This window comes from Eretmochelys imbricata, chromosome 16, assembly GCF_965152235.1.
Source record: "Eretmochelys imbricata isolate rEreImb1 chromosome 16, rEreImb1.hap1, whole genome shotgun sequence".
NCBI classification, from domain to species: Eukaryota; Metazoa; Chordata; order Testudines; family Cheloniidae; genus Eretmochelys; species Eretmochelys imbricata.
The window spans coordinates 24,288,722-24,306,175 of record NC_135587.1 but is presented as its reverse complement, the minus strand read 5'-3'; the positions used below and the strand labels follow the sequence as shown (position 1 = coordinate 24,306,175).

Below are 17,454 nucleotides of genomic sequence, written 5' to 3'. Positions count from 1 at the left end.
ATTACTTTAGCAAGGTTCCACTAGATGAGACGTTTACAGTCTTAAGACTTCCTGCCGAGGTTCAGACTTTGTATTTTTGACACTGAAGCTGTCATGTTCTCAAAGCTACTTAATTAGAAACACATTCATTTCAGTGTATACTGGAGAAGGCTGGGACAGCACAGCTAGGCACGCAGGGAAGTTGAGCATTTGTGCAGCTTGCAGCTGGTTTGCACTTGGAGTATAAAATTGTTGGGTATTTCCTTGCTCCTGGAATGCAGTCATTAGAAAAGAAGCAGTATGTGTAAAGGAAATATCTATTTCCTGAAATTAAAACATGCAAAATGACAAACAAATACCCTCCAATTTGATATTTCCCATGTAAGCCTTGAACTTTAGTGTGTATACCTAGTAATATGGCAAAAGCTGCAACATACAGGAGAGTGGTTTCGAACACTACTGCTAACTTGTAGACCTCCTAGTGAATCGTGAACCCCAGAATTCTTACTGAGTGAGTTTCTGAGGTGGCAATCTCTCTGGTAAGTGGGAACTCACTGTAAGATACTGCGTTGGGGCAAAATGGGAAAAAACAGGAGTGTTCTTACTGGGGTCCCCAAACTTCATTGATGTGCAATATGCTACTTCATCACTTTAATGAGACCTAGAAATTTTGTTGTAGGATACTGAAAATTCATATATAATGTCTCTTTAAAAGGTAATCAAAAATTTTGGTTGTGTACTGTCCAGGGCAGGGGCTGCCTCTGTCTGTGTTAGTATGGCACCTAGCACAATAGGGCATCAATCCTGATGTGGCCTTTTGGTGCTAAACTAATATGAAGGATTGAGAAGATCAACATACAAATTAGTCAAACTATTTGTATAGTGTTGAGACAAAGCAGTAATACATAAGATTTTAATAGCATCTTCTATTAATGCTTCCAACACTACATTTTTATGAGCTTCTGTCTATTCTTCATAAGAAGGCACTATAGTGGTTATTTTACAATTCCTGTCACTTTTATTTAAGATTAAAGATGAACTAAACTTGCGTGAATCTACAAGAATTTAACATCCAAAATCAAATTAGTATAATTTTACCCTGTTTTTCTGATAAAATAAGATGTGTGCCTATGTTGTTGTAGCCATGTTCGTGCCAGGATATTAGACAGACAAGGTGGACGAGGTAATATATCTTTTATTGGACCAACTTCTGTTGGAGAAATGTATAAACTTTTGAGCTACACAGAGCTCTTCTTCAGGTCTGGGAAAGATGCTCAGAGTGTCACAGCTAAATAGAAGGTGGAACAGATTGTTTAGCATATCTAACACACATTTTAAGGGACGATTCAAGGTGAAGTGGCCCGTGAGCACCTCTGCAGCCAGGGGACAAAAAAGCGGCGGGTTAGTGGGTTACAGATTGTTGTAATAAGCCATAAATCCAGTCTCTTTATTAAGAGCATGATTTTTAGTGTCTAGCAAAGTTATATATTTTAACTTTCAGGCTCGTCTTTTGAAGGTGATGTGCAGGTTTCCTTTGAGGACGAGGACTGAGAGATCAGATATGGAGTGATTGTTCTGTGAAATGTGTTCACCCACAGGTGATATGGTGTTTGTCTTTTATCATTTTTCTGTGTGAGTTCATTCGAGAGCGTAGTGGTCGTCTGGTTGCACCCACATGGTTGTTGCTGGGGCATTTAGAGCCCTGGATGAAGTACATTACATACTGTGGTAGGCATGTGTAGGACCCATGGATCTTGAAAGGTGTGTTGTGAGGGGTACTGATCATTGTAGCAGGGGAGATATATCTGTAGGTTTTGCATCTGTTATGGCAAGGAAGTGACATCTACATTCTGAGCAAATGCAAGAAGCAAAATCTCATCTCTCTAACCACTACATGTGACTTCAAATATGCTGTACAGCTCTACAGAAGGATTTCAGAAAAACCGAGAAACAATTTCCTGCACCTCACATGCTCCAGAAGGGACCACCTCATACAAGAAATCATCATACACCCACACCCTGGAAAGAAAAAATCAGGAAACCTACCTGGAGGTCATGCAAGAAACCCAAAACAACTATCCAAAAAGCTTGATGACAGCCATTCAACCAAATACAAAAAGGGGAATAAACTACAACTCTGCAATGCACAGAACTTCACCTCTAGGATAAACTGTGGCACCAGGACCCACTACATGGACATTATATAGACCCCAACATCATCAGTTTATCAAAAGTACTCCTCACTGGAGCTGAATGATTCATATTCTCCAAGGGACTGATCTTCTGCCCCGCCACAGAACCTGATACCATACTAACGTGGAGAACTAGAAGAATTCTTTCACCAACTCCATCTCAGCGAATTATTTCACAACGACTTCATCACCCACAACTACTAGGTCCCACCAACAATCATCAGAAAAAAGCATGCTCTGACTGGACACCCCACAGTGGATGAAACCACACACTTGATCATTAAATTGATTGCTTCATGAAAAAAATTGACTGTGAAAACTTTAACAAACATCACATCCACTACAGGCTCTCCACTGCCGAGAGGACAGCTGTACAGTTCCTGAAATCCAAGCACCAAATAGTGACCAAACAGCAAATAAAGCGGTGATGGGCGGCACCATCATAGTTCTCAACCACGATGACTGCGTTAATGTGGCCAACTGACAACTTTCTGACTCCACCTGCTATAAAGAATTCAGAGACGACTCCACAGCCCAGTTTGCCCAGGAATTTAAGGATATCTTCAAATCCTTCCCCAAACAACTCTAAGAGAAATTCTACAACCTCATCCCTCATAAACCCATCCCAGGAATCTTCTACATGCTTCCCAAGATACACAAATAAGGGAACCCAGGCAGACCCACCATTTCTGGCCATGGCACTCTAACTGAAGAAATATCAGGACTCATAATAGAAACCATCCTCAAACCAATCGTCACAATAGAGTCAGCTTCCTCCAAGATACAATTGACTTCCTCCAAAAACTCTGCAATATTAGCAGCCTTGCTCAGAATACTGTCCTTGCCACCATAGATGTCACCTCCTTATACACCAACATCCCTCACAATGACAGTATCACTGCCTGCCTCAAATATTTACAAGACAATGGACAAAACTCAGATATCCACCCCAAACATTGCTAAAATCGTCAATTTCATCCTCACCGATAAAAATTGTACAGTCGGCAACAAACACTTTGTGGAAACTATGGGAAAAGCACTGGGTACTAGGATGGCTCCCCAATATACCAACCTCTTCATGGGCCACCTGAAGGAAAAATTTCTGGACATATGCACCATAAAACCAATGATATACCTGAGGTACATCAATGATGTTTTCATCCTCTGGACAAACGACCTAAACTGCCTCACAGATTTCTACCACAATTTTAACAACCATCACCCATCCATCAAACTGTCTCTAAAACACTCCCACACCAGCATCAACATCCTGGACACCAGGATCAGCTTCAAAAATGGAACTCTACAGACAACTATAGACAAGAAACCCAGGATCACCACACTTCACAGGTCCAGTAACCACCCAAATGCACCAAGAAATCTGTTATCTACTCCCAGGCCCTCAGATACCACAGAATATACTCCAAGGAGAAAGTCTGGGATATGCACCTTAACACACTTAAAACCGCCTTTACCAAACAAGGACATTCCAGCAGAGATGTAGATCACATCGTGGAATGGGCCACCCAAATACCCCGACAGAACCTGCTTTCATACAGAAAAAAAACCACTTTCTCACTGCACCTGCACCTTCGTTGCCACTTCCACTCTCCACTGGAAACTATACAACATATCATTAAACAGTTATAACTCATACTCAATGGGGACTACATCCCAAATGAAATCTTTCCTGAATCTCCTATTCTGGCCTTCAAACAAGCCCCCAACCTCACCAGGCTTATTATCAGAAGCAAGCTCCACACAGACCAGGACACACCAACTCAAAGTGGCACCAGACCCTGCCATCATAACAGATGCAAAATCTGCAGACATATCTCCATTGGTACAATGATCAGCACCCCTCCACAACACACCTTCAAGATCACATGCCTATTACAGCATGTGGTGTACCTCATCCAGTGCATTAAATCTCCCAACGCTACTATGTGGGTGAAACCAGACAATTACAATCCTCTTGAATGAATTTATGCAGAAAATGGGTTTAAAAAGGCACTAAGTTTATTATACCAATGGTTGCTTAGGGCAAAATTCTGCACTTAGATATAGGTGTGTAACTCCCATCAGGCACACAGAATGTTAGCTCTTCGATGAATGAGCTAATTTACTCCATCTTTTGTACTGTGCTGAGCACATTTGTCGGCAGTCAACAAACAGGTTATTATAGGTCCATCAGTGGTTATTAGCCAGGATGGGAAGGGATGGTGTCTCTAGCCATTGTTTGCCAGCTGGGAATGGGTGACAGCAGATGGATCACTTGGTGATTTCTCTTCTGTTCATTCTCTCTGGGGCACCTGGCATTGCCTACTGTTGGAAGACCGGATACTGGGCTAGATGGACTGGTTTCTGCTGTTTTCTATAATATGGGAGTCTGTATCAGGATCTATTGAATTCAGCAATAAATAAATATTAAAATGCTCTCTTCTTGGCATGCATAGGCCAAAGGATCAAGAGCTTGTCCTATTGCATGGTATATATAAGTAATTTAACCACATAGTGTTTCATATGGGCAAACCTCTCTAAATGACATTATTTGAAGAGTAGATCCACAGATGTCCATGATGTCATTCTGGGTGTACTCGTAATAAAATAATATGATGTTTGGTAGCTTCCCTCCTTTAATTGCTGTTTTTTAGTAATGACAACTTCACCTTGCAAGCTACAGTGGAAAAATTATTAAATTAGAGACAGTGGCTTTCAAATTAAGAGATAAGACTTCAAAATAAAAGTGACCTTTTTTGGCTCAAATTAAATGTTGCATCTGGATTTCTCTTTTTAAATAAAATTTAATCCTGTATCCGTGTTACCTATATTACAGCTGGCTTTTTAAGTGTATGTTAATAATCCCCAGCATTACCTGAATATAAATGAGCTGTTTGTTTCTCTTCACAGTGCCCCGATGCCCTACCTCATCGGAATACATTTAAGTTTAATGGAGGTAAGTCTCTCCCCTCGTCCCTCAGAATAGTATGTATTGTGATTTAGGCCCTACTCCTGCAAACACTTACATACATACATGTGCCTAAATGTTTGCGTCACGGGAGCCTAATTTGGTTGCTTGCACTCTTCTGCCAAACTCGTGAATACACTATGGGTACTGTTTTCAACCCAGTGGTCAGAGTCCAGCACATCTGCGTGTGTGTGAGAGACACAAGACAGACAGACAGACATGGCGTGAACCCTGTTGTTTCATTTGACCAATTTACTACTATTGAATGTAACTCTATCAGAGTGGATCAGGCTTGATTTTTTAACAACAATATTGACCATCTCTACTTTGCTTTTTAAGCTTTTATAGATTTGATGATCATTAGTTTCTGATGCTCAAGATGATAGGTCCAGAAGCAGGGATCTTACCATCAGTAAATAAAACCTGGCCTTCTTGCAGGATTTAGGAACATGTAAAACAACTGGAAATAATCCCCAAGCACCATGGAATCTAATTTGCAAAGGAACCCATGGAAGCAAATCACCCAACTCCCACTGTTTTCAATAGGGGGTGGAGAACCTAGGGCTCCTTTGAAAATCCTAGCCATAAGGTAATATTTTCAAAAGTGCCTAAATGTCATTTAGATGGTTTTAGAGAGATAAAGTGGATGGAATTAATGTCTTTTATTGAACAGAAGTTGGTGCAATAATAGATATTACCTCATCCACCTTGTCTCTCTAATATCCTGGAACCAGCATAGCTACAACTACACTGCATGCTTAGATTGTTTTGAATATTTGTCCTTAGTACTGTTTAACAGGGCCAGTCTGAAAGCCATATGCAGTGGGAGTGGGGAAATATTGCTGCTTGGAAATCAGGGGAAGCTAAACACAGGTTAGCATTTTCAAGTTAGTAGCAGTGGCTGATGCTCAACACCTTTGACAATCAGTCCACTTAGGTGTCTAACTTTAAACACCAGAGTTGAAAATTTGGACTATACTGTGTACGATATCTTACAGCATACAATCACTTAGTCATACACCTCATAAAATAGTGTGTAATACAATAACATTTGGAACCTACATCAAAAACTGGTAAGTTTGCCATACGGACAGCTGTCTCTTTTGGGTATATGACAGCAATAATCATCCAGGCTACTGTCCTGCTAAGAGCCTAAACCCCCAGACTATGCCATTACATATATGTTGTTCCAGTCATATTGTGCAAAAAGCAGCTTCTGGGCAATTTTTCTGTGTTGCATTAAGCAGAAAAAATCAAACAAATGCTACATTTTAAGAATGTTTAATAGAATCATAGAATATCAGGGTTGGAAGGGACCTCAGGAGGTCATCTAGTCCAACCCCCTGCTCAAAGCAGGACCAATCCCCAACTAATGTTCCAGCTGTTTGCTTGAAAGTAGCAAACTGTTATCTGGGCTCTGAACTCAGTCTCCCCAATTGATAAACAACTTGAATTAAGAACATAAGAACATCCATACTGGGTCAGACCAAAGGTCCGTCTAGCCCAGTATCCTGTCTTCCAACAGCGGCCAATGCCAGGTGCCCCAGAGGTAAGCATCAAGTGATCCATCCCCTGTCAGCCATTCCCAGCTTCTGGCAAACAGAGGCCAGGGACGCCATCCTGGCTAATAGCCATTGATGGACCTATCCTCCACAAATTTATCTAGTTATTTTTTAAATCCTATAGTAGTCTTGGCCTTCACAACATCCTCTGGCAAGGAGTTCCACAGGTTGACTGTGCGTTGTGTGAAAAAATACTTCCTTTTGTTTGTTTTAAACCTGCTGCCTATTAATTTCATTTGGTTATGAAATTACCAAATTACCCTGGTTCCTGTGTTATGAGAAGGAGTAAATGATACTTCCTTATTTACTTTCTCCACACCAGTCATGATTTTATACACCTCTATCATATCCCCCCTCAGTCATCTCTTTTCCAAGCTGAAAAGTCCCAGTCTTATTAATCTCTCCTCATACAGCAGCTGTGCCATGTCCCTAATCATTTTTATTGCTCTTTTCTGACCCTTTTCCAAGTCCAGAATATCTCTTTTGAGATGAGGTGACCACATCTACATACAGTGTTCAAGATGTGGGCATACCATGGATTTTTATAGAGGGAATATGGTATTTTGTGTCTTCTTATCTATCCCTTCCTTAACGATTCCCAACATTCTATTCGCTTTTTTGACTGCCGCTGCACATCGAGTGGATGTTTTCAGAGAACTATCCACAATCGCTCCAAGGTCTCTTTCTTGAGTGGTAACAGCTAATTTAGATCCCATAATTTTATATGTATAGATGGGAGTATGTTTCCCAATGTGCATTACTTTGAATTTATCAACATTGAATTTCATCTGCCATTTTGTTGCCCAGTCATCCCGTTCTGAGAGATCCTTTTGTAGCTCTTCACAGTCTGCCTAAGACTTAACTATCTTGAGTAGTTTTTGTATCATCTGCAAATGTTGCCACCTCGCTGTTTACCCCTTTTTCCAGATCGTTTATGAATATGTTAAATAGGACTGGTCCCAGTACAGACCCCTGGGGGACACCACTATTTACTTCTCTCCATTCTGAAAACTGACCATTTATTCCTACCCTTTGTTTCCTATCTTTTAGCCAGTTACCAATCCATGAGAGAACCTTCCCTCTTATCCCATGACTGCTTACTTTGCTTAAGAGCCTTTGGTGAGGGACTTTGTCAAAGGTTTTCTGAAAATCTAAATATACTATTATCAACTGGATCCCCCTGGTCCACATGCTTGTTGATCCCCTCAAAGAATTCTAGTAGATTGGTGAAGCATAATTTCCCTTTATAAAAACCATGTTGACTATTCCCCAACAAATTATGTTCATCTATGTGTCTGACAATTTTGTTCTTTACTATAGTTTCAACCAGTTTGCCCGGTACTGAAGTCAGGCCTGTAGTTGCCAGGGTCTCCTATGGACCCCTTTTTAAAAATTGGCATCACATTAGCTATCCTCCAGTCATTTGGTCCAGAAGCTGATTTAAATGATAGGTTACAGATGACAGTTAGTAGTCCTGCAATTTCACATTTGAGTTCCTTCAGAACTCTTGGGTGAATACCATCCAAATTGGGAATCTAAAACAGTGAGTTTCGTCACTGGCTTACTAGGGTACTGTTTTTATTTTGTTTGTATTTTTACAGTGGTAAGATGCAGTACTGTACCTTTTTAAATGGAAAATACTGAAGCTCTAGGCTACTGGGATTATAGGATTTTATATAACTTGTAGGTATATTTGTACTGTATTCTGCTGTTTTTGGCTACCAGTTGGTTAGACATTATTAATACACTATGCAGCACTGTTAAGGGGATGATCATGTTGTTTTTAGTTTGGCTTGTGCCACTGTCTAGTATGGTGTAAAACAATACACAACAGTACATTCATGATTTTAATAGATATTAAACTTAATATGATTCAAATATGGTTTGGGAGACTTAATTCTAAACCCCACAAGTACAAATAATACATGAATTATTGTGTTAAAACCTCTTTTTAGATAAGATCCGCACTTCAACTCTTGTCCCATATGTGATCCCTCTTGGGATATGGGAACTTACATCAAACTGAGTGTGGTGAGCCCTTTCCTAAAGGAAGTTAACAAGTTTGTATCTTGCACAGTAGGATAGCAGAAATTGGCAATGAGCCAGCATGGTCTGGTGAACTGGGCATGTGGCTGGAAACCAAGAACTCAGGAGTTCAGATCCTAGCTCATTAAGCAAGTCACTTAATCTCTCTGTCTTACTTTTCCCATCTTTAAGATGGGGATAATAAATTTGTGTTGTGAAGTTAATATGTGCACAGTGATTTAAAGACAAACAGAGCTATGCAGGCACTAAGTATCATTGTACTTACTACATCAGAGCCTTTTAACTGTTTATTCTTTCCCCACTCTCCCAATTACAAAGATGGAATCACCTCTCCAAAGCCATTTTTGTGAGTCTGAAAACTTTCCAACATGTAAATGTTGTGTTTCTGTTGTAGTTCATAGTCTCTCCCTTGTTTCTAGAGAAGATTTATTAACCCTGTAATCTTACAGTTTTGTGGTAGCTCTGGTGGGAAAGGGGTTGTACTATAGGCTTCCTTGTTAATTCATGTGTCTGTGTCATTTCCAAGAATGGTCAAGGCTAAGGAGGGATAAAAAGATACAAAGAATGGATCATAGAATGGTAATAGCTTATGTAAAGTGATCACTACATAATAGCTTATGTAAAGTGGGCCAGCTTGATTATCATACACATTGTAAGGAGAGTGATCACTTTACATAAGCTATTACCAACAGGAGAGTGGGGTGGGGGGAGAGAAAACCTTTTGTAGCGATAATCACCCATTTTTTCATGGTTTGTGTGTATAAAAACGTCTTCTGTATTTTCCACAGTATGCATCCGATGAAGTGAGCTGTAGCTCACGAAAGCTTATGCTCAAATAAATTGGTTAGTCTCTAAGGTGCCACAAGTACTTCTTGTTCTTTTTTGATACAGACTAACACGGCTACCACTCTGAAATCTATTTCCACAGACCTTTCCAAACGATTGTGCACTTAGAGTTAACTGTGAGTTTCTGGTGTTCCATGGAGTCTATATAGAGGCAGCAGCTATTTTAATGAAAAATGGCAAATTTTTCTTATGATTAAAATATCAAATGTATCCATTGACTGTTAAGTCTAATTTGGTGTGACTGAAATGTTCTCCAGTAAGATAAGATAATCTCCTGTGGTAGGTCAGAGGGCACCAGCTGATTTATGAGGGAAAATCCTGGTAGAAAATATGGAACTGTGTGGTGCTCTTAATTTTTCAGTCTTTCTATCATCACCTAGTTAGTCATTCTATATAAGATTTCCATTTAGCAATCCATAAAGTGACTTCAAAGAAGACTAAAAGTTTATAAGCTGTTATATAAGCAAGGCTTAGACTATTACATGAATAATGGGGCACGCTTATGGTACTAATCGAATTCATATTAGATAAAGATAAGTATTTAGTACTGATAAATAGAAGTGAGATAAGATAATGAAACCATCTCAAATTAACTCGTTCCTTCAATCTTCCACTTTTGTTACTACCCCTATATTAAACGCTATTTCAGAGTACACATTATTTTAAGTTAATCTTTGTGTTATGAGCAGTGCTAAACTTAGTTGGCAACCTCTCTATGTTTTGTCATAGTAAGTGATTGGTTCAGCAACTGTTTTTGTAGTTTAAACGATTAGTGCGATGGTGCTGATTGAAGAGGAATGCCCTTGACCTAGTAGGATATCTATTGGGATTTAAGTACATGTGGTTTTGTTTAACTGTTTTGGGATATTCCTTTGTAGCTGTCAGATATTCAGTACAATCTTGTTGACAGTACAATCTTCCATTCACCGCTTACCACAGTCATAGCCTTTGTGTAAATATGCAATAATGCATGCCACTGTGATGCTGGATTCAGGGCATGAAACTATCATCCCAGCCATTGTATAAAGAAAGGACATAGTGTACCTTTAAGAAACTGAAAATCTCATTGCTTAGGCATCTTTTATTTATGGCTATAAATATATTTTAGATCAGTCAAATTCACTGACATGTTTTTGTGTACAAAATATTACAATCAAATATGTCAGCAAGGAAACGTTTCTCTCTTTTATTGTACTTAAGCATGAGGAACAGTTACCAAGATCAAAATCCAGTATCTGCATATTGAATCTGCATATCCTGTGACAACTATGTTTACTTCCACTGAGATGAACTTTTGTTTATCTCAGTGGAAGTAGACATGGTTGTCATAGGATAACTTTCAGGTTCTTCTTTAAAATCTTTAGTCTAGCTGGACCCAGTAAGCCTCTGATAAGAGTTGTATAGAATGATAGTCTCTGGACCTTCCCTATGTACCCAGCTTTCAGTTGCACTCACACACCCATTCTGTAAGTACCTATGAAATCTTTGCCATTAGCCATTGAGGTTTTTCAGTAGTAGTGATAATGGTGTATTTTTGCATTTGTAATGTTAGCTGGGATAATCTTTAGTGCTTCATAAAGGGTTTAACTTGTGAACTTGATAAGCGCATTACCAAGCTGTGGCTTTTTTACATATAACTTTGGAAATGGTTTTGAAATTTTATAGTAAGGAAATACCAGACACATGGGAACATGAAAAAGCATTCTTTAATTCAAGACTTAAAGAAATAAAACAGCCAATTTTTGGATATGCAGATATTTTGACTGGAAAGCATTCATGTTTATTGTTTTAGAGGAAGAGATGAAATACACCCTAAATCAAGGGTTCTCAAACTTCATTGCACTGCAACACCCTTCTGACAGTAAAAATTACTACACAACCCCAGGAGGGAGGATCGAAGCCTGAGCCCACCCAAGCCCCATCGCCCCAGGCAGGGGTCCAAAGCCAAAACCCTAAGGCTTCAGCCCCAGGCAGGAAGCCTGTAACCTGAGCCTTGCTGCCCAGGGCTTCAGCTTTGGCCCCGGGCAATGGGGCTCGGGCTTCAGCCCCGGGATCCAGTAAGTCTAAGTCAGCTTTGGTGACTCCATTAAAACGGGGTCCCGACCCACTTTGAGGCCCCGACCCATAGTTTGAGAACCACTGCCCTAAATGCATGAAAAGTTATTTTTAAAATGGTCTATCATTGAAAAATGACTTTGGATTTAAAAAGAGATTCTGGATATGTTTTTATATGAAGTTTTTAGGAGAGATCTTTATTAATTTCAACCCAAAAAACTTTTTAGTAACTGCAGAAAGAAGCCTTTTCCTCTCTTGCCCAATAGTATTGGATCACATCAGCACTAGTGATTTTTGTCATTCAGTTAGCAGCAGCTGCTGCTTATGATAAGGATCTTGAGAATCACCTGTGTAGGATCAGGGCTACTGCACATCAAGGTTAGGAGATTGGCGGAAGAGTGGAAGATGCACAGGAGGGGGTAGTAGGCCACCTGCTGTGCCAGGATCAAAGGGTTGAAAGGTCAGAGGGTACATTTAGCTTAACCATATCTGCCTGTTGAATAGCTATTTCAGATTGTAAATCTAAGGGTGATTTCATTAAGTCCTTCTGGCTGCTGTTGGGGCATGAAATAATAAAATTTTATATCCGTTGCTTTTCCTGCTTCTGGTAGCCAGATTGACACATTGTTGTCTGCAGTATTGTGGTGTTCTTTGGTAAATAAACTGTAAACATTAATTGTCAGTGATGTAGACAAGTCATAAAGCAAACAGATCTTAGACTAATTCTTGTGAATGATATTTTGCATTCTAAGAAAGTACATAAAATGATGGTAGAAAAATGTATTATTTTTGTTTGGTAAACTTTTTGAACATTTGTTTTTTTAGTAAGAAAATATGTTTTCTGTCTCATATCTCCCACCGCAGTATTTGTAATATGCCCATCTCCTTTGTATCTGATCATGAAGACCTACTGTAAAGTTAAACTTGTCTCAAACTGTAAATTGTTTTTAAAAAAGCTAAAAATCCTAAGACCAAGAGAGAGATGTTTCCACTGTTTTTTTAAATCTAGTGACAATAGTTCATTTTATACAAATAGAATTTTTTATTTGAAATTCAAATGTAGTAGTAAGCACCTGAAAATGAAACAAACTACAAACACAAGCGTAACTGAGTACATTGTTCAAGTCATAGGAAAGGCAAAAAGTAAACAAAGAGCATAAACAGTGAAACATAAACTTGATTTACAAAAAGAAAAGGAGTGCTTGTGGCACCTTAGAGACTAACCAATTTATTTGAGCATGAGCTTTCGTGAGCTACAGCTCACTTCATCGGAACTGTAGCTCACGAAAGCTCATGCTCAAATAAATTGGTTAGTCTCTAAGGTGCCACAAGTACTCCTTTTCTTTCTGCGAATACAGACTAACACGGCTGTTACTCTGAAACCTGTCATAAACTTGATTTAATATTTTCTTTCACATTTAATAACATAAGCTGTTAGTAATGATGAAGAAGTTTGTTTACATGTGATTAATTATTGCCCTTTTGCCTCACTCAGGCTCTCTTGCCTTTTTTATGCTTCTCTATTGAATATAGTTTCTCAGTGTTTTTGCAGACTTTTACATAAAATAATTTAATGATTTCAAGTGTTCAGATGCTCATGAGCAGGACAAATCACACTAACTGCTGCTTATTTACTGGCCTGGTGTTTAAGGCCCCCTGGAGTTTGTTTCAGAAGTTAAGAGATTTTCACAGTAAAGGTGCCATTTCTGAAATTTAAAGTGCTCTTTTCACCAGGAGATAAGTTCACTCTGATTAAGTCAGTAATTCTTACTAAGCCATGTTTATGGAGGCCATAAACAATGGGTTCAGTGTGCTTGTTAAACTGGGTTTCCATACCTCTCCACTCTTTAAAAAGTGGCATTTAAAATAAAAGGCAGGTGGAGATGTTAGTCTGTCTTGCCGTATTTTATTATGAATGAATGATGGCTACTGGGAATTAAGTGAAAAGAGGGGGGAACCTCTCCTTTTTATGAGCAGATGACCCATATCTTCACTGGAGTGTTTTGAATCAACACATGCTCAAAGTCTATAGGAAAATTAGACAAATGCAAACTAATGCACAAATTGTCTAATATACTATGACTGTGTGTGCTGCAGAGTTTATGCAGCTATTTCTAGTCATATTTTCCTCTTATTCTCTGTTTCTCTGTACTGTTTGTAAAATACTGATTTAATACATCTACTTCATTTTATTAAGCATGCAGTGCATTGTTTCCAATATTTTGTTTAGCTAGTTAGGCGGCTGTGATAAATAGAATATTATTCTTTGTGATTTACTGATGATGCATTTGGTATTAGGGTATGGGGATGGAGAATCAATGAGACTATTAATAAATTGAAGCTAGTTGTACCTTTTGGAATTTGGTGCATTTAAGGTGAAAAGCGGATTTGCAAGTTGGGGGCTTTTATGAGAGCTCTCACATGAAAAGTGGCTTTGATTCCCAGACACACACTCTTGCCCCCTGGGCTGAAGGATGCCACCATTAGAAGAGAACTACTCACATAATTCTGCAGCAACCATGTATCTCAATCCAGAAGTGTCTTTAAGGTACCCACAGAGTTGTAACGTATCTTCCTTTATTAAGACGTTTGTTGTGAAAGGATGCTGCTTTACAGGATGCTGTGAGGGTCCCAGAGCCCCGGCTCCAGCCCGTGTCTGCACGTCTACACTGCAGTTTTATAGCCCTATTGCCTGGGCCCTGTGACCCGAGTCAGCTGACATGGGCCAGTGATGGGTGTATGATTGCAATGTAGACATACCCATAGATTTTTCATCCAAGTTACAGAAACACCCACTGGCAAGTTCAAATTTGTATGTGTAGGTCACTGCTGCTGCTCCTGTGATAATCAAGAGGAGGTTTAATTCCTTCTGTCTTGTCCTTCTGGTGCTCAATTTTGAAAAGCTTCTGGCTTTGGTTAAGCACATTGCTAAAGATTTTTTGTTGGTGCTTTCAAGAGTCCTCTGAGTATAACTGAGATTTTTAATTTTCTGAAGCAGGAAGGAGCAAATCAGTTTGTCTGCTGCTTCCTGACTCCCAGGAGAAGCAAGACTCCTGGGTTACCTTAGAGTTTATCAGATGTAAGCCAACTGAGTGACCTTTTGGTTCCTGAGAGTGGGGAGGAAAGTATCTTGCTTTTCATGAAGGACTTGTGCTCCTTTTCTAAGGAAAGAATTACATGGAATAGTCTTCCCTTAAAATCAGACTTAATTAGTTTGTAGATCTGATGGCAAATATTTTAGCAAAACAACAACAACCTCCAAGTTGGGTTCTGTGCAGAAGATAGCGATCTATTTATAGTATGTGGCAATTGAATGGATTGTGTGAGTGTTTTAGCTATAATTTGGCATTGAGCAGAGCAGGCAGTTAGCCTTAAATATACCATTCAAAGCCAGGAACTTCAGAAAGAGAAGCTTAATTTTAGGGTTCAAAGTGCAGACTTATGCATCTAAGGGTATATCTACACTGCAAAAAAAAAACCCCAAAAATGAAAAACCCACAACAGAACAAAAGATGAAGTCATATATCTGTAGCAGCAAGTCTCAGAACCTCGGTCAGGTGACTCAGGCTCACACCCCGGGACTAAATATAGTGGTGTAGACATTCCAGCTCAGGCTGGAGCCCACACTTTGAAAAGTGGAGAGGGGAGGGTCTCAGAGACTAAGGTCCACCGCAAGTGGGAACATCATTTGACCCAGGCTCTGAGACTCACTGCCGGACAGGACGGTTTACAGTGTAGATGTACGCTAAATAAAGAGCTTTATTGATGGATGGATTGATTGATTGTAAGCACCTAACCACCACTCTTGAAGTTGATGGGCTCTTCTGGGTGCCCAGCACCTTTGAAAGCTGAGGCTGCTTATTTAGGTGCCTGCGGCTGCCTGTAATAACGTAACTTTAGGTTCCCATTTTTAAAAACGTTGATCTAAATTTTTCTTATGCTTTCTTTCATGTATTACTTTTTGCTGACACACATTTAGTTCCCTAGCCTCACTTTTTTAACATCCTTTTCCCCACAAAAAGTTTTTTAGAGACCTGTCCCTTGCTAGAGGGATTGTGCATAAATGACCTAATTAATTGGCTTTAGAGACTGCTCTATATGGTTGGAGGGTGTGAGATTAAAAGGGTTTTCTATAGCAGACTTTAAAAGCAGACAGTTTGTTTATTCGAGAGAGTGGCACTGTTCGGGGAAGATAATAGTTTACCATTTTATTGGAAAATTTCCTCTATTACCATACTTCATAGTTCCTTTTTTGTGTGTGTGTGAATTTGGTGTTAATGGTTCCAACTGTCAGGCATTGTCCTTGCAGGTCCTGGGCCTGTCTACCCCATGTCAAAGCCCCTTCACCAATCTCTAACTACAAAACCACTGCTGTTCCAGACCTAGCTCTCTCATGCTTAGAAATTGCCTGTCACATGTACCAGTGTGGTTTGATGTCCTCCAGAATGATACTATCAGCCCTCCAGTGGGTAGTCTCTGGTATGGTGGTCTATCTACAGTATTTCGCCCCCTGTAACACCAGTATCTGAACTCTGACCATTTGAATATTGAGTATCAACCATCTCATTAGTTGCTTCTTGGTGTCTGTTAGTTTGAAACTGTGCAGTTGACTAGACACTGTCACCCTTTAACAAGCATGTTATTTTCTTTCCTTGCCACTTAGAGGGCAGAAGTTGCATGAAGTCCTGAGATAACAAGCCAATGAATTGCCAGACTCTGTCTCCTGGTATTAAAAAAACTTAAATGAATTCCTCCATCTATGTTTTGAACAGACAGTTCATTATGTATTCTCCTTTCTTGCTTCCTCTCGCCATCAATACTTTTTCTCACTCCATCTCTACCTTATAGGCCAGGTTTGTGATAGAATACATTCTTGACTCTGTCCAAGTTGCTAATGCATTTCAAGTGTCAGTCCATGTCTTCCTGATCTGGAAACATTTTGGATTCTGTGTTTTCTTTTCAGAAGATCCAGTATTGTTGGATGTGTGCTTCACAGGAACTCACATTTCTAGTTCCCTGTAGAAATGTAGTGTACGTGGATCAGATTTCATAGGAGGATGTTTCAAAAGAAATAACATTGTGGGTTGAGATTACTATTAATTTTTCTCATCCAGCTGTCCGAATACCTCATCAGAACATGCTCAGGACCATTACCGTGCTTCTTTGGCTGGTGGCAGCCTAGGTAGGTGGAGAGAGAAGATCAAACTCAGGATCTGGTGAATATATAGATAAATAAAATAAGATACTTGGATATTCCACTTACTTATATGTGAATTTAAAAACTATCTGTAGATACAGTTCCCAGGTTGGATGGAAAAATTGATTAAGGGAATATTTAAATTCCATTATTGAAACCACCAGCAGTGCGGTTAATCTTGCTTAAGAGGGGAAATGAAATCTGGCATTCTTCTGCTTCTTGGGTACTTAAACAGCAAAAGCTACCAAGGGCTATTCTTTTCAAAAAGAGGCTGTGCTTTTCTTCTATTGTGCATCTGTGTACCATTGTAGGAAATGTAACCTTAAACACACAGCAATCAGTGCTTTCACTTGGGGATTGGGAACGGAGTCAAAAACCTCATTCCAGCTGACTGTTGAGAAGCGGTTGTGTGCATTGGGGCTTAGAACCTTTTTTGCCCAAGTGTACAAACAAAAAGATGAAAAGATTTTTCTTCCAGGAACAACGTTCCAAATCTGTATCATTTCCATCCCTTTGTAATGGTTCTCTCATGTGTTCGTTTCCAGAAGCCCTTCTGTTCCTCTGTCCAGAAGACTTACAATTTCTAATTGAGTTCTGTAGCCCACAAAG

General features: G+C 39.5%; 1 protein-coding gene across 8 annotated transcripts in view; it reads left to right on the top strand.

The window, feature by feature from the left end:
• DENND1A (DENN domain containing 1A) overlaps positions 1-17,454 on the top strand; it is a 413,337-nt gene that overhangs the window by 215,288 nt on the left and 180,595 nt on the right. For all 8 annotated transcript variants that reach the window (XM_077835776.1, XM_077835774.1, XM_077835772.1 and 5 more), the window contains exon 11: positions 5,082-5,127. In XM_077835776.1, coding sequence (XP_077691902.1) covers positions 5,082-5,127 — 46 coding nt within the window. The remainder of the gene's footprint in view (positions 1-5,081; positions 5,128-17,454) is intronic.